General features: G+C 34.5%; 1 protein-coding gene across 2 annotated transcripts in view; it reads left to right on the top strand.

Annotated features, from left to right (window-relative positions):
* ALiX (programmed cell death 6-interacting protein-like protein AliX) overlaps nucleotides 1–3692 on the top strand; it is a 73167-nt gene extending 69475 nt beyond the window's left edge. The window contains exons 15-16 of one of the 2 annotated variants that reach the window (XM_081749153.1): nucleotides 23–268; nucleotides 1437–3692. In XM_081749153.1, coding sequence (XP_081605279.1) covers nucleotides 23–268; nucleotides 1437–1537 — 347 coding nt within the window. In that variant the 3' untranslated portion in view covers nucleotides 1538–3692. The remainder of the gene's footprint in view (nucleotides 1–22; nucleotides 269–1436) is intronic. The other variant, XM_081749154.1, reaches the window with a different exon arrangement.
* Nucleotides 3693–23416: the final 19724 nt, after the last annotated feature.

Below are 23416 nucleotides of genomic sequence, written 5' to 3'. Positions count from 1 at the left end.
TGATTTTTTGTTTGGTTCTTAGGAAGTGGAAAGGAACCACCACCAAGACCACCACCTCCTAATGTTATTGCTTCCACCGCATCAGCCACAGAGGCAACCACCAGTGCACCGGCAACAGCCGCAGCAGGCACATTGCCATATCCGACGTACCCTCAGGGCATGCCCATGCCCTACGCACCTCAAGCGGGGACACCATATCCAACATATTTTCCACCTCAACTTCCTTCTGGTTACAATCCATATGCAACAGCAAATTATGGTCAACAAGGTATGAAGATCGTTTGCTGTGTTCCATGTATGTGTTTTTGATATGTTGTAAAATGATGACGTAAGGAAGAAGGAGTATTACGTTGGTAATTGAAGTAAAATGATAAGTTGTCATTAGTTTGCAGGTGGATAAAAAATTGTACGAAAGCTTTCTTTTTTTTTTTTATTTTTAATGTTTTACAATTTTAACTGTCCGCCCATATTATTCGGTAGGTTATTTTATATTTATACAGTTTTAAAAAGATCTTTTTGTAAGAGTTATACAATAGGATTTATTTTGTTATGTTTGAAAGTGCTAAGTACTACTCGAAGGAATAAAGCTGAAACGGTACGAGCATGTCAGCAGTATTAGTCTTTCACAGGATTATGCGCTGACGGATTACTTTAATTGTGCAATTTGTGTACTAGAGGTGAATGTAACTAAAAATTATCGTATACTTTCAGAACATTTTCTTTCTTTGTTGCGTTTTTTTTTTTTTTTTTTTTTTAAAGTGTTGAGTAGGGGTGACGCAATATGAGGTAGTTGCACTACCCGGAAATTTGTTTATCCCAAGTGCTCTCTCTTCTTACTTGGGAGATAATACATATGTATAATTTTAGTTTATTTTTATTTCTGGAAGGATGAAACGAGTGTTTATAAAATTCCATATTTTTTTCTGAACTAAAAGGTAAGTATTATGTTTAAAGTTGTTTTAAAAGCACCAAAGCGCCTGTAAGTCAATTTATTTATTTATTTTTTATTATTATTATTATTATATTATTATTATTATTATTATTATTTTAAAGAAAGAAAATTAAATACATCAAATGTGTTAATTGTTTCAATTGCACATATTGGACTTCCGGATTTACAGTTTTAAATAGGGTTTCATTGATATTTCATTTCATGTTCCATAATTATTACATTTTAATACAACTTGGTCTTGGTAGGTTGTTGACACTGATTTTAATACGTCTTTGTGAACTTTACGTGACAGTAATATTAGGCTTCGTATATTGATGAAGAATATGGAAATTAATATGAGAGCTTTTTACCTGTACAAATTTATACATAAAAACTGAACAAAAATTGTTCCGCGTATTCCAGAAACATGAAATAGATTATAGATTATAAAAACCTTAGTATCTCATTGTTAGCCATTTTTAATGTATTTCTTTGTTTGTTTCAGGGAATTATGCGTATCCGTATCCACAGAATCCGTATGCAACATACCCGTATCATCACCCTCATCAACAACAGCAACCACCAAACCAGCAACCACGTTGGTGAAAGACGCGCTAAGAAGTCGCCGATACATCTTCAATATTTCTTAATGGGAAGATCAAAAGAAGATTGCACCATTTTTTTTTTTTTTGGTTGTGTGCTCAAGTTAATCATTGAAACAAAAATGTTAATCAGTGAAATGAAATGTTAATATCTAGGTAATATTATTTTTAAAAATTATGTGTTAATTTTTTTTTACGTTATTTAAAATAAAGAGAGACGGTTTTCATAGAATACAATACACATGCTTGTGTAAGAATCTATTGAGTTGGGTACATATGTTAAAAATGCGAAATTTTATAAGTAGAGCCCAGATGTTTAGGCAGTTAAACAGCAAGGGTTTTTATGGGTCACAAATTAAAAGATACTTTAAAAAATAGTGTGTATTACTTCGTTTAACTTTTTAAACAATAAATAGAAATATCATTGTCGTTTAAATGATAACATTTAAAGTACACTCTCTTCCATTCGTCTTACAGAAATGATAGTCTGTAGTTCTCCAAGTAGTGTAAAATATGTCTTTATCAGCGGCAAGTACACAAATATCACTTAGTTTTGCAGTATCCCATGGCAAAATTCCCTTTAATATTAAAAAAAGTATTTTTTTCTTAGCTTATCGCAAAACACATCTATAAACAAAATAAGGAAGGCATTTAACACTTCGGATCAAGAAAGCTTTCAAGTTGGCTGTAAGTAATAGGAATGAAGCTATAAGAAACTAGTGTTCAAATCATATTACAGTTTTACTTGCTATACAGTTCTAATTTAGTCTCCAACATTGCAAGAAAGAAAAGAGACTAGGTATATATATATATATATATATATATATATATATATATATATATATATATATATATATATAGCCTAACCGGCATAACCGTGGGACGTAAAACTAAAAAATTTTATTTCTTTTTTTCATATATATATATATATATATATTTTAAAGTTAAAAGTTTTGCTCCGGGTTACTTTTGGTAGACATTAATTTCGTGTGAAGTTGAGTATGACTCTTTATACATACATTTTTATGTATGCAAAGTAACTTGAGTATTTATGAGGTAGAAATTGCAGTATTAATGAATTAAATATGAAAAATAATAAATTAACAAAATAAGTTTATATGAAAAATTACGGCAGAATGCTGTACCGTACGTCAAGACAGTGACATAACATGACCTGTTGGAGCCATTGAAAGCAGAATATTTAGTATTACCTGCCAAACAGTATGGGAACAAAGGTGTGTATGCGAGCTGTGGTTTCTTGGAAAATATCTCCGATCATGCGGAAAGGGTAGCAATTCGAGGAGTCATGTATGTTAGGAAGCTTTCTGAAGCTAGCAAAGCGAAACAAGAGGCACGTAGAACAGGTGAGGAAGAAAGTAAAGAGACAGAGAAGAGTTTAAGCGCTCTTGATGTTAGTAAAATTGTAAATCATGAAAAATTTTGTAAAATGTTTCCAATATTATTGTTCTCATAATCTATGTTTCTGCACACATGTTGTTAAATTGTCTTGCATTGTTAAAAAATTAAATTAACAAAATAAAATTAGTAAACATTGAGGCCCACATTAGCAGATAAATTTAACTTGCTAATTTTTATTGTGTATTAAATACTCACTCAGGGCATTTTGTCTAAGACCTGGACTCTACTTATAAATGGTTGGCATAGAGGGCTGTCTCTTGCCGATCAATCATTTCATCCGCAAATCACTAAATGTTAATAAATTGTCACATTTGACTTACAAATTAAAAAAAAATAAATAAATAAAATAAAATAAAAAATGGTGCTTTATCTGCTGCTGCCATTGCCTTGATTATTGAAATGTCATAAGAGAAGGCAAGTGTTACTATGATTATCAAATGCCATAATTATATATGAATTGTTAACAAGAAATCACATAGCTTTTATATAGGCTTTGTTCAACAAGTCATGATATAATAAAACTATTATATTTTGTGATACTGCGTGAGAATGTATGATAAGATGATCAGTGCCTAAGCAGCGTTAACAAGTTTTTTTGTTGGTTGTTTATGTGTATACGTTTTCCGGTAATACTTTAGCGGATCTTCTTTGTTTTTTGTAATATGTATTATAGGTATATATAATATGAATATATGTATATTATTAAGATAATAAAAACTTATGCCTTATCCGGTCGCATAGTTAATATGTCTAAATATTCCAATTTATGATTTCTTTTACGTTTTCTCCCACACATTTTGTATTAATGTTATGGTTTGGGAAAGAAAAGGTCACGAAATTTCATTTTGGAATTTTTGTAGACACCCTGTACATAGTAAGTACTTGCCGCTCTATGTACAAGATTGTTTCGTATATTTGAGAACTTCATGTGATATTTATCAAAGAAAAGATGCACAGAGGCAACTTTAGCGTTTAGAAGTACCACAGGACGCTTCGCCGGATGCTTGACATAATGTCAAAAGTGTCGCCGACAGAATATCACCCATCAAAATTATCATAAAGCAAATCTAGATCGACATATTGGTTGGTGCGATTAAATTGTTCGACTTCATGTCTAATGGGAAACACCTTTCTGCAATGCAACTAATGGATGGATCGAGGTCACAAACTCTGTATATCTTTAGAAACAAACTGGGATATTCAGTACAATAAAAGCTCCTTATTCGCGCTTCCTTCATTCGCGTTTTCACTATTCGCGGATTAAAAAAATGCGACCCAATTCCTATATTCGCGGCTAAAGATTTCTTTATTCGCGGATCTAAACAGTACATACATACATAATAATAAAAAGAATTCCAATAGGTATTCAACGCAATATCCTTTGTCAACGCCGTCAAATGAACTAATAAAATGTAAAATAGACCTTATTACAGCTTTGCCTAAAGTATGTTGTTAAATGATATCGCCGCTGTATTGGTTCGGACTTTGACATAAGCCGCCTTCGCCGCAACCGGTGTTTTTGAGAATGTAAACAAACAATGAAAGCAACCTTCTTACTCAATGAATAAAGCATATTTTTAAATGCCGCCACATTATTAGACTTATGTCCTTTGGTAAGAGCCGCTTTGCGTGTTTTATTGTTTCGTCTTTCCATTCGTTACAAAAATTGTGATCGAGTAACGTCTCTACCGCTGTCTCCCTAATTTATACAGTAATGTCAAATGAGAAACTAGTTTCGACACGAAAAAAATCTGTTACCGCTTAAAGTGAAAATAGAAATGCTTGATCGTTTACGCTTTGGAGAGTCGTTTGCATCCATATCACGCTCATTCAATGTCAACGAATCAACTGTACGGTCGATAAAAAAAAATCCGAAGATAAAATAAGGTCGTCTGTAGCTTCAACTTCACTGTCAGCGAAAATTGTTCGTGATCCAGCAATAGAAAAAATAGAAGTGGCGTTGTCATTATAGATCGAAACCAAAAAAGGGTGCCCCTGAGTGGTCCAATGGTCCGGGAGAAGGCAAAGCGTCTTTACGCTCATTTTAAAGAACCTGATGGTAGTTGTAGTGGTGAATGTACAGATGGAGGATTTCAAGCATCGGAAGGTTGGTTCAATAAATTTAAGGTGAGACAATCATTGCATAACATTAAAATCGTTGGAGAAGCTGCATTTGCAGACACTGCTGCAGCAGAACGATATCCAGAAGAATTTGCAAACTTAATAGCTGATGGAGGATACAAACCTGAGCAAGTATTTAATGCAGACGAAACTGCACTGTTTTGGAAGAGAATGCCAAACAAAACATTCATTTCTAAAAGCGAAAAGCCTGCTCGTGGATTTAAGGCAACAAAGGATAGAGTTACACTACTGCTATGTTCTAATGCATCTGGAGATTGTCAATAAACCACTGATGCTTTACAGATCGTTAAATCCTCGGGCTTTAAAAAATCAAAACAAGGACGACCTGCCAGTGTTTTGGCGTGCTAATAAGAAAGCGTGGGTTACAAGCGCTATTTTTTTGTGACTGGTTCCGGAATTGTTTTGTTTCTGAAGTTGAAACTTATTAAAAAAAAAAAAATAAAAAAAATTAGACTTTAAAGCAGTTCTAGTTTTGGACAATGCACCAGGTCATCCTCGCGAACTTGAAACTATGCATCCAAATATAGAAGTGACATTTTTACCTCCCAACACGACGGCTTTGCTTCAACCAATCGACCAAGGAATAATCCAGGCCTTTAAGCTCTATTACATTAGACGAACTTTCAAAATCGTATTGGATAATATGGAATATAAGCCTGATATGAATGTTATGGAATGCTGGAAGAAATTTGACATAGCAAAATGCATCGTAAACATAAAAGAATCATTGGAAGAACTGAAGCCACATATATTGAAGTCATGCTGGAAAAAACTGTGGCCTGCTCTGACTGCGGAAAATGACGAAGAATGTGTGCAACTTCAAACTTTGACTGCAAACATAGCCGAAATTGTGAATGGAATAGGACGAGATGGGTTCGAACAGATAGAATCAAGTGACATTCAGGAATTGCTTGAATCGCAAGATGAAGATTTGACTGAAATCGACTTGGAGGGAATGTTAAATTCACAGCCCATTGAACAAGAGGCTTCAACAAGCACTGAAAACGTGACATTTAATTTGAAAAATCTTAGTGAAGGTTTAAGAATGGCAAATGAGCTTTGTGATTTCTTTATGAAAATTGATCCGTCTATGGAACGAAGTCTTATTTTTAAGAGGCAAATTGCTAATGCCACTGCTGAATATGTCTGAATTGAAGGAGCTTTTAAAAACTGCCAAGCAAGAAAATATTACAAAATTCTTCAAACCATTGCCTAAGCCTGAAGATAATAATTAATCAATATGGTCAAAAACTTCAAATTACAGTAAATTGATTTTTTTTATATATGTATTTGTTTTTTTGTCACCTAGGAACGTATCCCCTATAATCCCATATAAATTACAATTCCGTATTCGCGGCTTATTTATGGAACATATACCCCGCGAATAACGAGCTTTTACTGTACTTTGTTGTTTCTCCCTTATTATCTCTGCCACTTTTTTTTTCTTACCCCTTCTTCCATTGGCTCAAAAATATTGCCTCTGCAATCCAATACTGGTCTTGTTTAATATTTTCTTTATGAATTTTCAGAAATCCCTTCATAACCGGTATCTTCTTCATTTAGACCTTCCTTATGCCCTTCTTTTATCAATAACACCATCACTTGTTCTTTAATTTCTTCACTCATAGTTTTGTCGTCTTATCACCTCGTAAGTTTCATCACATAGCTCAGTCAATTTCTCCTTGCAACATTGTTTCTTCATACTTACAAATGCACCACCTTTATCTGCTTGTTGCACACATATGTCTTTCCTCTTCCTTATGTTCTCTAACACCCTATACTCTTTCTTTGAGAGGTTCCTCCCTTCCTTTTTGGTCATATTTTGGTTTCTGGTGAAACGGGATTGGCTGTAGCAGCCTGTGGTAGCCAATCAGGGAATATTTCGGTGTCTCTTATATTAAATCTGTAACTATTTGTGCATTCATAGTGTGTGATGAAGCCAAAGTTGGCGAAACTGTTACACGTTAATATTTTTTACAATAAACGTATTGTTTCGCTCAGCGAGTAGTTTAAACCAGATTTAAATAAGTAAACTTCGAAGTTCGGGAGAACTTCTTTCCTTTTATTTGCTTATCCTCGATTAATTTCAACTGCAATCAACGGAAATGATTGGAAGTTCTATAGAAAATACATTATGTTTTATCAAAATCAAATCAATTTTACGTAGTTTATAGGAGGGCTTTTTTTTTTCAATCTCTGGTGAAGCATGGCGCGCACACACATTTATATATATATATACTGTATATACAAAATGTGAATCACAAAATCATTTTATTACCAAAAGTCAAGCACAACTACAATTACTTCTTCACATAGCATAAAGATTAAGGCATTTGTCATACCGATGAACGAGCTTTTCAATATCCTCCTCTTAAACGGTTGCCCTTGTTTCAGCAGCCGAAAAAGATGAGTCACTAGGCGCTACATCTGGGCTGTATGCCGGGATGCTGGAACACTTCCCACTGAAATTGAACAATCAGCTTCCTGGTTACGGCAGCAGTATGCGGTTTCGCGCTGTCATGGATCAAAACAATTCCTGATGGTAGGATGTCCCTTCTTTTGTTTTGTATGACTCGCCGCAGGTTACGTAATGTACGGCTTATTTTGCGATGAATTTCTGCTGCACTATTCCCTTCTGCCTGTAGAAAACGAATGACGCTTCGCAACTCACACTTGGCGAGAGAATCAATGATGGCAGCTATGTTTACTCGCCTGTATCTCAACTCCTACTAACGTGCTGAACCTTGTTGTGGCAGATGTTATGGTGGGGTAGTTGCGCAGTAGCACAGTGCACAGATCTGCATCCTTATGCTTGTCTGGTCACGTATAAGAGGAACCGGAGTTTGAAAAAAAATAGCCCTCGTACTCCAATATTGATTGCTATGTATATTAGGCATTTGGTGCACCAAGTTCAATTCTGGTCATTTTGGACTTGTTTCAGATCTCTACTTGAAGCTCCTTTCAATACTTAACAGATCCATCTCCAGATATTGTAAATAACTCTCATATTTTTTAAAAAAGACAACGGTGTTCACTCTTTTATGTATTATACAAGGGCTGGAAAGAAAAACGTGACATCCTATAAAGCTTTCGTGAATCATTTATTGTATAATTATTAGACTTCTACAGCCCTTCAACGTAATCTGCTGCAGCATGTACCCGTTGTCAGATGTCGGGAAGTCGTAGGATACCAGCAATGGTGCCCTCTTTGTTGTTTGCAAGAGAGCGTCCTATAGTTAGAAGTATTGCATCTCTGGTGCGGAAACGCATCCCTCGCAGTGGTTCTTTCATCTTAGGGAACTAATGAAAGTTCCATGGATTTATGTCCGTGAATAGGATGAGGGCTCTAGAACCTCCCACCGCCATCATGCAAACAGGTTCCTCATAGCAACTGTGTTATGACAACGGGCTTTGTCGTGCAAAACGGGTGGATCCCTTATTAAATTGGGTCATTTCCAGTATAGTGCAGGACGAATATGTTGTTCCAGAAACTTGCTGTAGTACACTGCATTTAATTACGGTCTGGTTCGGAGGAAGTGCATGTCGTAATATGATACCACGTACATCGTATGCCACTACCAGTATCACCTTCATATTCCCCGGTTTCTGTCGCAGCTTCTTGGGTCGAGGAGATGATGGGGGAGGGTGGCCACAACCATTTGATTGGTGCTTTAAGTTCTGGCTCATAATAGCGCGCCCATGTTTCTTCAAGTGCGATGATCCTGCCCAGGAACACGCGACCTTCCCGCCTGTAACGTGCTAAATGATCACCAGTGAGAGCATATCTGTGCCATTTTTGAATGCCTGTAATGTAGTGCGGGACCTACCGGGATGCAATTTTTCGATAATAAAGGACATTGTGCAACACATTCAACTCTGCGACACATTGAACACAAAAACGACCCATATGTGCAAACATGTAGCATGGATGGATTTTCACGGCGGCTCAGAATCTCTACATTTACGCTTTGTTTCAGTGTTGGGCAAAATCAATTGAAATCAATTGCAATTGATCAATCAATTGAAAGTAATTGCTCTGAAAATTAATTGCAATTTATTTCAATTGCAATTGACAATTAATTTCAATTGCAATTGAATTCAATCATAAAATTTGCAATTAAATTTTCGTCAATTATTAATTGTTAATTGGTCACCAGGCAATTGAAACATTTAATTGTTAGTTGTCAATCGCAACGGGTGCAATTGAAACATTTAATTGTTAATTGCAATTGACAATTGAAACTTGTAATTGTTAATTGTAATTGTTAATTGCAATTGAAATCAGCAATTTAAACTGAAGATAAGATGTGTGTATATTGTGCTGTCGACTTGTTACTGTTTTACATATTTCAAATAAGGTACTTATAGTAGCGACAAAACATAACCAATTTTTTCCTCGAAGGTCAAGATCTAAGGGTTTACTTGTTTTACCATAAATCCTTCATTGTAACTAGATTCCGGCGTTGCCGCTCCAACTCAGGTAGAACTGTATAAAGCTCTCAGTATGACTAACCCATTACGGTTATCATAGTAGCCTGAGCCCGTGTAGACCTCTCAACACATTACCCCACAAAAATGAGTGCCATAAGTGCAAGCCTTCTAAAGGCTGTTGCGCCAGGAATTTAGTTATCATTATTATTATTGCTAATAATAATATGTAATATTAGTAATAGGTTTAATAAAGATTCTGCCTGTTTATCTGCTCTGCTTGTAAGTATATTATTTCTAACTTTAAGATATAGTTATACAGATCAATATATAATTGATCAGCTTCTTTCTAATGTGATTCGTCACGTGTATAAAAACTGGACAAACTACAAATTAGGATACTATACACAGAAAATTAATAATGATAGCTTTATTACTCAGATATTAATACTCATACATTAATACATATGAGGATTTAGGTACTTAATAGAATGCTTTTCAGTCATTTCTTTTTTTTAAAAAAGAAAAAGTTTTAAACTGTCTTTATAGACAGATGGCCTGTCGGATAATAATAATAATAATAATAATAATAATAATAATAATAATAATAATAGTTTTCCCAGGACATTGAACAAAGTTACGGTGTCTTGCAAAATATCTTCGATGGAGACAAAGATCATGTTGTCATCGAGATAGATCAATCATCCTCGGAAACTGAGGAAAACGAAAACTGGGCCATGTTTTATTTAAACTCTTGAAGTGTTAAGTTCCAATTGTTTATTTTATCTATTTATGTGAGAATTTTCAAAATAATGTTCAATCAGGTCTGATATAGTGCTTTATGTGAGATTGATTCTTAGTTGCATGAAAGGCCTAAACAAATAGTAATAATAATAATAATAATAATAATAATAATAATAATAATAATAATAATAATAATAATAATTAAAGACTAACATTAGTGCATCACGCTAACTTCTAATAATTAGTAAATCACGTTGATGCTCATTGCAATAATATAATTCAATAATTTAGATTTGAGCATTTATATTTATGTATCCGCAAGTTCGTTGGTCGGCTAACTAAAAAAAAAGAAAAAGAAAGAAAAAAGAAAAAAATAAAAAGAAAAAAGAAGAAAGTGAATGCAAACAATTAGAGCTCTTAAGTATTGACTTTAACCTATAATTAGTGCTTGAACTTTTCGGGTAAACTGTACCCGCCCGGTACCCATTGCGTTTGGTTTACTCGATCCTTAGACCTGATAAAACCCTTTGACCCGTGTTTGGCCTGTTTGGACCGTTTGACCCGATAGACTCGTTATGAGTTCGTACATGATAATTAGAACAATTTGTGTCATGACAATAAAGTGAAACAACACATCATTTACAATAATGACAGACTAAGCTTGTTTTCATAAAAACGGGATTATCAGGTCATCCCTATTCATACGGTTCAATCGGGCAAACCCGATTTATACGGTTAAAAATACAATATCGGTCCAACGTGCGGTCCAGGATCCATTCTATTTTCCAAGCATTACCGAAAATGCATAGTAGCCCGAAACGGCTCGGATGTAAAAGCTATATTATTATTATTATTATTATTATTATTATTATTATTATTATTATTATTATTATTATTATTATATTAATAGGAGAGAAAAATAATTGTTGAATGGCCTCTACGTATTTTATCCCTATTTTAAATGGTTATTCTGGTTTTATGTATCTGCTTATTGGTTTGCAACACTCAGAAAGAATAGTTCGAGACTTAATTGTTTACACTGGCGACAGGGATAGCGGCTAAGCTTTTGTAATACCGGCAACATCCAACTGGTTGACAAACCGCACGTGGCCGCTAACAACCATATGACAGTTTTACTGCTGATAAGAAAACTTGGTTTAGCTTTGAAAACCACTATATAAGAAATGCTGGATAACTACCATGCCTTCGCCCCCCTGGGAAGGAAGCCATGAAACTAAGTATTTTTTAAAATATAATATGTTTATGGTTCTATCCCCCTCGAAAGAACTCTATATGCCCGTCATGCATACAATAGGGATGGGCACGAGCGAGTTTTCTTTAAAACTCGACTCGACTCGAAGCAGACATCTTTGAGCTCAACTCGAGAATTCGGCTCGAAAAATTTCCTCCAATTCGACTCGAATTTGGATCGAGTTTCGAGTCGAGTCGAGCTAAAACGAGCTAAATCCTTTGTGTAGTTCCAAGTACTTCTCTCTTCAAGTATCTTACATAGACAATATAATTATCAATGATACTACTACTACTTCTATAACTAATTATTATTATAACACCGTGTATAAACATGGAATATAGGCGGTTTGTACCTGAATACTAAAAATTAGTTGACTGTCGATCTCGGTCGTTAAGAAATCTTCAGGAGGCAAGGACATCGGTCACAAGGTTCTAGGTTTGAGTTCAGGAGGAGCAAGTATTCGGGCTCAAGCCAAAAATTGTTAAAAGTTATAGGATTCCAGCCAAACATGTTCAAAACTGCTCGACCCGGATTTAGGGTTGCCAACAACTCAAGTGCCTCGCTCACAGCTCATTCACTTATCGAGACGAACCGAGAAGTGAGCCGAGCCAACAGCTCACCCAACCGAGCCAGCTCGAGCCGATGGCTCACACGAGCCGAACCGAACCGAGTGATTGCTTACCCCAACCGAGCCATCGGCTCAGTTCAGCTGACTCGAACCCAGCCTATGGACTCGTTTCAATGGAGCTGGTTCGAGCCATCGGCTCCAATAGAGCCGAGTCGATGACTCGTCCCTACCGAACCTTCTCAAGCCATCGGCTCAATTGAGCCCAGTCGATGGGTCATCCCAACCAACCCAGCTCAAGCTGTTCGCTCAGTTGAATCGAGCCGAGCCGAGCCGGTTGACATCACTATCCCGCTTGGGCTTCTACTTTGGCTAAAAAATTGAACCGTGCAGTTCTCAGCCTTGATGGTAAGAACTACAGTAGATACTTATATTGGTGCTCACGACATCATTAACTTGTTCTGCCACCAACGAATTTCGAGGTACTTTGCTTTGCATCTTTTGTGAGTCTTTTTTGTCACTTTGTGCGCCTATTCTCACATTTTGTGCGTCACCGGAAGTTTGTCAAAATGGGCCTACAAATATGGCGGAACAAGTTATCACTGTTCCGCCACCAATGAATTTCGAAGTCGTTTCCTTCACATCGTTTTGTGCATCTACTTCCACGTCTTGTGCGTCATGGGAAATGGGTTAAAATGAGTCCCCAAGGTGGGACGAAAATGATTTCTTTTATATTGTACCTTAATTGTAAAAGTAATGTCAACATTCAAAAGATAAGAACTCATTTTGAAGCTTCTGGATTAATAGCACTGACAAGTAAATATGAATCCAGAATCTGTGATTGGAAGGAGAAAACTGACAAGGAAACTTATTTTACATTTACAAAGATTTACTTTAACAAGAACGAATCGGATAAGATTGTATCTTAGGCCTGGACAACAGGAGCCTCTAAGCTCTCTTGGGCGCTATTATTTTCTAGCACAATATTTCCTCTGTTTGCGGTCCTGAATACGATACTCCCAAGAAAAGTCCGGGTACGATTTCCAGTGGAAGTTATGGTAAAATTTAGTTCGGATTCCAGCTATAGGTCCAGGTTATAACGACATTTATAAATATGTATATGCTGATGTGGACAACAATCCGTAACGTATGATATTATTTTTTTTCTATGGCAAAATCTGAACATTTAACTTGTTAAGTTTTGTGGCCAGACATGTATAAACTTGTTTTTTCTATACAGTTCAGATATAATAAGTAAAGAAGCCTTTAACCCTTTCCGGATCCTGGCTTTTTGGGGTATTTTTTAGACTTTCAGTCAAGCAGCTAGTGTATCGTCACTATTTATCTTAGGATCATGGTTCATACCTCATTCTCTTCAGAATAGAGCTGGCTTTCAAATGGTATCACTTGCATGCCAATACCATACACCAGCAGAGGGAAAATTGATGTCAAAGGGAAAATCTGAGGGATTTTTTTGTCAAACTTTGGGCCCCTCTGGCCCCCCCTGTGTGAACGTAGAGACCTCAAAAAAACTGATAAATAGTACTTGGTAAACTAAATGTGTGTACCAAATTTCAAGTTTCTATCTTGAATAGTAAGGGTGGGAGAAATTTTATAAAGAATCCCCACAATGCCCCAAATTACCGCAAAACACCATGATCTCAGGGGAAAAAATCCTGAGCCATCCCTAATTACCCTAGGGTCATGTTTCGCCCATCATTCTCTTCAGAATAGAACTGCCTTTCAGACGGTATGACTCACGTGTCTCCATCATGTATGTAAGGCGGGAAAATCCAGAAGAAAGGGATTTTTTGGTCTAAAAATCCCTTTTTTCAACTTTTGCCCCTCTGGACCCCCCTGTTTTTACGCAGAAATCGGAAAAAATCTGGTAAACACTACCCGGTGGACTGAATGTTTGTGCAAAATTTCAATCTTGTACGTGAAAAATTAACCCACCAGAAAAAATGTACGACCATTTGGGTCTAAAAATCCCTTTTTTCAACTTCTTTCCCCTCTGGACCCCCTGTTTTAATGCAGAGATCTGAAAAAAAATCTGATAAATACTACTAGGTGGGCTGAATGTTTATGCACAATTTCAATCTTCTAGGTGCAAAAGTAAGCCCGCCAAAAAAAAAAAAAAATACCGACCATGTCCCATTTTTCCCTATATAGAAGTATATTTTTTAAAAATTCCCTGAGACATCCCTAATTACCCTAGAATAATAATTCGACCGTCATTCTCTTCAGAATGGAACTGCCTTTCAGACGGTATGACTCACGTGTCCCCATCATGTATGTGAGACGGGAAAATCCTGAAAAACAGGATTTTTTTGGTAAAAATATCCCTTTTTTCAACCCTTTGCCCCTCTGGTTCCCCCCTGTTTTAACACAGAAATCGGAAAAAAATCTGGTAAATACTACTCGGTAGACTGAATGTTTGTGCAAAATTTCAATCTTTTACGTGAAAAAATAAGCCCGCCAAAAAATAATGAACATAGGCTTCATAAGGGAAAATATATATATATTTCAAAATTATGACGTCATCACCTCCTATGTCTGGGCGCAGGACGGTCTGAAACCATACGTATTGTCTTCTACAATGCATCTGGACTTGAAAAGAAAAACAGACGAAAAAGCTCAAATAGAAGATAAATAACGCAATGTACCATGAAAAACGCGCATGGTACAAAATGTACCATAGGATCCCCAAGGAATTTTGTAAAATTAGAAAGGTAAATGCAGAAAATCTTTGGAAAATACATAACTTTAAATATATTATTTTATCTTGAGTGTTATCGTTGAACATTTAGTGAGTAAACTAGCTTTAATTAATTTGAAAAATTCTAAATAATGAATTTAGGACAAGATAGGTGTTATAAGGTCTTTTAAAGCCTCAAGTGTTGAAAGGACGCCTAACTTCAACGCAAATGGGATGTTCGATGAAGACACATTTTACCGATCCAAGAAGAACTATAGGTTCACAGAGATGAACCCTGAAAAACTGAAATAGATAACCTGATAAATAAATAAATAAATAAATAAATAAATAATAGAAGAAGACACATGCTTTCTTGTTATTTTAAACAGTACTTTTTCCTGCATCGATAGAGGCACTTGGCAATTTGAGAAAAAATGCAAATAGATATTGGTAAAAGAAAAGTACTAAAGTTGTACTCCTTAGACGATAATAAGAAAAACCATACATTATATACTATACATATGTAGTTTTGGTATGATATAAGTAGTTTCGCTTATTTTATTGCGAAAACAGAATTTCAACAAAAGAAAACATATCATAAACAACATATTACGAAAGCAACGACAATAAAATTGTTATCAAGATATTTAAAACACGAAGTAAAATTCACAATACATGGATTATGAAATGCATGCAAAGCTAACACTAGATCTAAAATAAATATTATTATTCATGCTTAATAAAATCAGATACGATAAGAAATATGTCGAAAAATCAACCAAAAATAGGTAGTATGAGATTTGTTGGACATAATAGATTTTTGTTCTTCGGAGAACTTATGAAGTAATCTATCTGGATGTCTGCTTCCTATATCCATACATTTTCAAATCTCGTAAGAAATATTTCTGTCGTTATTTTAAAATAATCAAATATGAACAAGTTTTTTTCCTTTAAGTTGAATTTCTTTTGGGTTATGTAATTTACTATAGAAGGTACAGTTAACGAAAAAAGCTCTTTCTGTTTGATGAAATTAGTTGCGTAAATAACTTCAGCATCGAATGACAATTTGAGTACAGTTTTCATTAACTTAAAAAGAATATAATTTTCTGTACGTTATCACCATCTTTATTCCCAAAATACCAGCCATACCATCGATATTCCTAAAATAAATTTTACCAAACTGAAAGAACCTTTGTCACTGACTACGTGTGTATTAGTTTAGTTCAATTAAAAGTAAATTATTTTTATATAAAAATTGTCTTCATCTGTCTAAAATGTATATATGCTTGTTCTTTTATTATTCGATAACGTAAATTTATATATATATATATATATATATATATATATATATATATATGGATTTTTAAAACAAATATTTTAAAATAGGCTATTTCTACTGATTATTGTATTCAAACATTATAATAATCGTACATTTCAAATAGAAAGAACTGGAGCAGAATTGTCTTTTTGGAGTATCGAGTTTCGCTACTTCAATGACATATTGTCCCAACTAAGAGGTTGTTATTGAAGTAAACTCTGTCTCGACTTTTGGTGCCAGGATTTTCTTGTTTGATCCCAAGAGAAATAAATCTTTGGTACGCAACATCGTGTCCATTAATTTTCTCGGCGTTCTCTCGTTATCTCTTACATTCTTATTCCAAAAATTCTTTCATTATCATCTACTTTCAATAAATCATCCGTCTCCTTTACCCTGAAGAAAATGACCGTGAGCTTTAATTAGTATTTAAAAATATTACTTACAACAAAACTCGCCAGTAATAAGGGTAACTAGAAAGAATAATCTATTAGTGAGAAATTGTTGTAATGTCGACTTTGTAATGAATATTGAATATTGTATAATTATAAAATAATACATTAATAAGTGAAACAGTACTTTTGTAGGTAATGTTGACCTACTGATTTGCGATGCGAATTGGATCTTGCAAATTTACAATCTACGAAACAAATATCAAATACATATGAAATAACAGGCTAAGTAGGAATATCTACGGTTTGCACTTTATTCATGTATTCATTTATTACACACTTATCACAAAACAATGTATTTACTCTTTTACTGTGTAATGTCTTGCATGTATATACGATTTTGTTTCATTTTTATGTATATGTTTGTTCCTTTTCTTTTATCTTTTTTCTTTTGTATTTGTAATGTCTGTTACTATTAGTTTTAGTGAGTAGCATTAGAAGAAAAAATACCTGTAATACGTATTGTAAAGGGAGCAAATAGCTCTGTAATAGGTAATAAACAAACAAGTGTAACTTTTTTATATATATCAAACGCAAGAAAATTGTTTCTCAGACTTTCGTATAATGTAATATCTGATATTTGTTTCAACAGAACACTTTAAAACAGAAGATAATAAAATCTTTGTATTGTTCTTGTTAGCTACTATAATATAAGCGAAGGATAATAAGAAACTGAAATAGGGAACTTATGGACGCTATTATTTTTCAACTGGTTTCTCAATGTCAATTATCATTGCCTATCATAATGATAAGTTAACACTAGAAAGTACTGTGATACCCATCTTCATTACCATTACAACTACATTGTTTTATCAATATCATATCATAGTCATCCACAATCTCTGGCTATACTATTATATCATAATCACTAACTATCCTAACATCATAAGTATATACACGAGCAAAAGTGCATTCACACTTGCAATTTTCTTATCCTGCAAAGTTAGACAACCAACAATACCGCTAAAGTTGGTAGGTTGAGAACTACATAAGATGTCCTACAAGTGTACTAGTTTGTTTACAAAATGTCAGCGTAACAAACAGCAAAAAATAGAAAAATATTTTTGTCTCTGAACGAATAAAAAAACTGAATAGAAGACACTGTTTAGTACCTACACAGCGATTGACACCTTGAGAAATTTACAAAGAAATCTTGTTTAATCTTAGACATACCAAGGAAAAATTAATTTTGGTCAAGTATTTATTTTATTTCACAAGTTACAGTATTTTGTAAAATCTTTGAATGTTTTACATTATTCGTTTCAACGTTACTTCATTTTACTCAGTTACCAGTTTTAATATTTCTACTAAAACTTTATGAAAAAAAATAAGATAGAAGTGATTTGGCTATCATCTTTGTTTTTCGAGAATATTTTTATCAGCAAAAACATCATAGTTTTTTAAAAAGTATTATTATTATTATTATTCATTTATACATTAAAGACTATTTTCTGATGTCATATTATTGGTTTCCAGTGTATTCGGAAAAAGAAAAAAGAAAAAGAAAAAGGAAGAAATACAATCTAAGAAAGTAAAAGCAAAATGTGCAGTGTGTGTCAGTTCAATTTGCGAAAACCATTGCATCAATAGAAAACATGTCGTATGTTTGAAATATGACAAATTGTCATACTTTGTGCCCACATAACATGAATTTGTGTAATTTAATACCAAATTAATAATTCAAGCATGTTTTTATTAGAAGCATATAAGCTATCAAAAGAATACGAGTTCTCACTTGTATTGCGCCGTAAAAAAATATTCACCATCCCTTGGTATATTCTAAGAAATCGAGTAATCCAATCGAGTAATCGAACTGTAATTTCGTAAAGAAGAATAAACAAAAATGAACTAAAACAATCAAATTTGAATATCGATGAATGTTTCTGATAATATGTCAATAGAAGATATCTAAACTCTCTCTTTCTTTCGGTTAAAATGTGAATGATTCTTGCATCTCATCTCTAGATGGAGAACTTTGAGCAAAGAGAAGTCATCATATAACTTACAAGAACAAATTAAAAGTATTGACGTACAGTTGATTCAAACTCACGATTCCAGGCTTTCTAGACCACTGCGTATAGCATCTCGACTATTCTTTCACTACTGCCGAAGTCTCCTAACTTGAGCGTTATATTCATCAAATGATAGGAGGAGAGAGGAGAAACCGAAAAATTAGTTTGAATTAAAAAGAAAAATCTATAAGAAACGCTTTATGTGGTAATATATTACATCACTATTTGTCACGAAGATTTTTGTCACGGGTCTAGATTGTTTAACCTTTCTTGGAATCAGCGGCGCAAATCTATCTTCAACATTGTGGGGGGGGGGTAAGACTTTTCATAATTTTTTAAAGTGATGTCTAAAACATTTATGAAGTTGAAAACAATGTCGAGGATCAAGGGAGAAGAGTGGTCTTCAACGTTGGGTGGCGAGTAAATTTGATTCTTATTCTGAGGGAACATCAATTTCATCTCACGTTCCTTTGTTGCAATCGGAAAAAAATCACATTTCTTCCAAAAAACACAATTCAAATTGGCTTATTGGGGTTTCAATCCCCAGTTCCAAGATTGGAGAGGACACGTCCCCCTCATCTTCCCGAGATTTGTGCCAGTGCCTGGAATCGATGTTATGATTCGTGGCGGACGTAAGTCCTTGACCAAGTAATTGCGACTGCTTTCGAATCAAAGGCAGATTGTGAGAATTAAATATGTCATATCCGTAGTTTGGTGTGGAGAAGAAGCAAAATTGTGAACCAAAGGTTTAAAAACAACTCAGATTATTAATGTAAACTATGCCAAAGAACATTGACTTACATCATCATAAAATATATACGAAAGACGTTTCGAAACGAAAAAAAATTAACGTAGAACTTTGTAAGCGGAGGCAAAGAAACCTAACGTGAACACAATAAAGACGAATCATTTACCGCGTAGTGTTCGTGGTTCAGTGGTCAAGGCGCTCGATCCGTAATCTGAAGATCCTTGGATTGGATCCACGGAGGGAATACATTTTATCTTTTTGCTTAAAAATTTTTGGTGGCGGTTGATCGGCGATGAAACACGTTTTATCATCTTCAGATATTTGAATACTCTTATGTTTCAATACTTGAAGAATCAAATCTTTAATAATAATAATAATAATAATAATAATAATAATAATAATAATAATAATAATAATAATAATAATAATAGTAATTATTATTATTATTATTATTATTATCTCGTAGAAGATTAAAAGTTAGTAGCTTTTTATCGATTAGGTCATACTATTACAAGCAGAAACGTTACATTTGGGAAGAATATTTCGGTTTTGTTTAGTATTTCTCACGAGATGAGGAATTTCTCATCTCGTTTCTCAAACAAAACAAACAAAATCGAGACGAGAATTAACATTTACATTCAAGATAGAGAAGGCTAGTTCAAATTACCGTTTCACTTTGGAAATGAGAGTCGAGACGAGTGGAAAAATATTGTCAACATTTCTCGTCTTATCTCGATTCTCGAAATAATGTAAGTCCATTCTTTAAGTAACAATTGCTCTGGAGCCTGTATCTTATACGCTATTTTCTTACTTTTTTATTTCGGAGCTCATTAAATTATGGGCTATGTAGGTACTGTTGTAGCAAAGCTTTTATAATTACTTCTGCATATCCTAAAAGTTAGTTTATTATATTATATACTTTACTTTTCAGTGATATTGTTATATTTACAACAGTTATTTTCCGTAAAACGTAAAGTTGAATATTTTTTTAGATGAAACTTCACTGGAAAACTTTCGTTTAAAATTTAGGTAGTTTCAGAGGTGTGTTCTGGAGGTCCGGGCTCCCTCCTTCGAAATCCCGAATTTTCTTTTAAGTTTTGCCTAATTTTATGGCAACTTTAAAAATTTTAATACCAATAATTATATTATTATTATTTAGTGTTGGGTAAGTTACTTGTAAAAATGTAACGCGTTACAAGTTACTTTACTTTCTCTTAAAATGTAACGCGTTAGTAACGCGTTACTTGCCCCCATAAAAAACTGTTACTTTACTTCGAAAGTAACGCGTTACTAACGCGTTATTTTTAGGTCTGAAATTTTAAAAATGTGAAAAAAATTATGACTTCAATTTTCCGTACTACTATTACTACCGCTATTATTATTATTATTATTATTATTATTATTATTATTATTATTATTATTATTATTATTATTATTATTACTATTGCACGTTCAGAATCGCTTTATGTAAATGCAAGGATAAATTTTTACTTGATATATGAACATTTTCATATAATGTAATATTGATAAAATGCCATACTGCGTTACTCGTAGGAATGGACACGAGCGAGTTTTCTTTGACACTCGATTCGACTAGAAACAAACATCTTTGAGCTCGACCCGAGAACTCGACTCGAAAAATTTCCTCTAATTCAACTCGAGTCGACTCGAGCCAAATCCGCTGTGTAGTTTCGAGTACATTCTTCGAGTATATTACATAGACAGTATAATTATTATCAATGACACTATTACTACTACAACTTATTATTATTATTATTATTATTATTATTATTATTATTATTATTATTATTATTATTATTATTATTATTATTATTATAACACTGTATATAAAAAGAAAGATAGACGGTTTGTGTTTGAATACTAAAAAACTAGTTGACTGCCAACCTCGGTGGCCGTAAAGTCTAGGAGTCAAGGACATTGTTCACGAACTTCTGAGTTTGGGTTGAGGGTCTAGGTTGAGTATTCGTGCTCGAGACAAACACTGTTAAAAGTTAGAGGGCACTGGCCAAATGTCTTCAAAACTGCTCGGCCCGGGTTTAGAATTGTCAACGACTCGAGCAGCTCGGCTCACAGCTCATTCACTATCGACCCGAACCGAGAAATGAGCCGAGCCAACAGCTCACCCAACCGACTCGGCTAGAGCCCTCGGCTCAGTTGAGCCGAACCGAGCAAATGGCTCATCCCCACCAAGCCAGCTCGAGCCGATGGTTCACCCCAAGTGAGCCGGCTCGAGCCATCTTCTCAGTTGAGCCGAGCCGAGCTGAGCTTGTTATAAAAAGTCTCTTGTGGTCTCGCTATCGAGACGAGACGAGATGCGAGCCGTGTACCCTCTCGTGAGCAACACTAAAAGTATTCCATATTACTGTTTAGCTTACATTTCTCATGGCTTTCGTTTTCCAGTGTAATCAGGCCATGATTTCAAGATGACTTAAAACGAACGAGCCATTTATCAAACTCGACTGGACTCGAAACTCGACGCGAAAAACTGAATCGGTTCGGAACTCGACTCGAGGATATTACCTTGACTTGACTCGAAACTCGACTTGAATTCGAGTCGAATCGAGTTTTAGCTTGACTCGTGCCCATCCCTATACGTTAGAAAAAATGGTCGCTTATTATTATTCTATTAAACTAATTATATAATAATAACAATGTTGTTATGTAAAATTAAAAATAAAGAGTATAGAGAAACATTACACTACTCTATAATCAACGGGACTCTAGGATAAGCAAACTTCTCTGAAAGAACTCGAATATTACATACCATCAGCAAACTATTTTCTAGTAATAAAGTAGGCCTGCTCATCAGAACGCAGTTTATTCATATTAACACCTTACTGTAAATCGTTAATTACACCACCCTAGTTGTTGATAAATATTTTCCACCGGGGCACTTCAGCCACTTTACTTTTAAATTCTGTCCACCATCATCCTCAGTTCTTAAGAAAAAAAGTATTCTTTTAAATGTTCGAACGGTAAAATATTTTCGTTCTCCATCTTTATAAAAACAACACCAATCAAAGTAAAATACACTACCGGTATTACTGCACTCCTAGTTCACTCACTGAATGTATTGATTTGGAGCTGTCAAAATCTACAACAAAATCTTCCAGGTGCTTGCAATCAGTACACGTGATTTCCCTAAGGCTGTCCTCATCTTCCAAAAACAGCAAGTGGCATTACGAACTTATCTGTTTCTCTGTGTGTCTGTGACTGTCGGTCACTGACATACGTAGTTCATGTTCGATTGTTTCATTCTGAGAAATTCACTTACAGGAAAGGAACATTTGTTTCCGAAGAAAAAAAATATACATATATTGTAGTTACTCGTCCGAAATGTAACGCGAAAAAAGTAACTCAAACTAGGTACGTTACTTAAAAATTTGTAACGCGTTACCGTTACAGTTACTTTTGAAAAATGTAACGCGTTACCAGGAAACGTTACTTAAAAAGTAACGCGTTACAAGTAACGCGTTACTTGCGTTACGTTACTTCCCAACACTGTTATTATTTAATGGTTTACTCTATTCCAAAAAGGTTAAGCGCTTTCTTTATGGTTGTTTTAGTCGTACCCGCTTATCTCTGGAGCTTGTGTCCCAGAATGTATCCCAGCTCCCGCCCAGTAGACATTGTGCTGGACAAACACCGTGTGAATAGATTTTCTCGAGGTTCTGTTTCCTCCCCATTTTTTATTCCACTATTTCTTTCATTCTCATCATCGACGTCTCCTTTAGCTTAGCCGGCATTACCACGGAACATAAAACTTAAAAACATTTTTTTTCTTATTGCTCTTGTGAGTTCAGTAGCGCTACTTTCAACATGAATTTTAACTGAAAACCTTATGTTTAACATTTAGCTAGTTGTACGGACGTACATAGGGGATGTGTCCTAGTGGTCCAGACACTTCTCTCCAAACCCGACTATTTTGAAAGTTTTGCTTAGTGGTAGAGGTGATTTTACAGATTTGAATACAATCGGCCCTCATACGGGATTTGTCATCTATATTATTATTATTATTATTATTATTATTATTATTATTATATTAATAGGAGAGAAAAATAATTGTTGAATGGCCTCTACGTATTTT

Source organism: Thermobia domestica, chromosome 2, assembly GCF_964235325.1.
Source record: "Thermobia domestica chromosome 2, izTheDome1.hap1.1, whole genome shotgun sequence".
Classification (NCBI taxonomy): Eukaryota; Metazoa; Arthropoda; class Insecta; order Zygentoma; family Lepismatidae; genus Thermobia; species Thermobia domestica.
The sequence above is the reverse complement of the archived record's forward strand: the minus strand, read 5'-3'. Positions and strand labels throughout refer to the sequence as shown.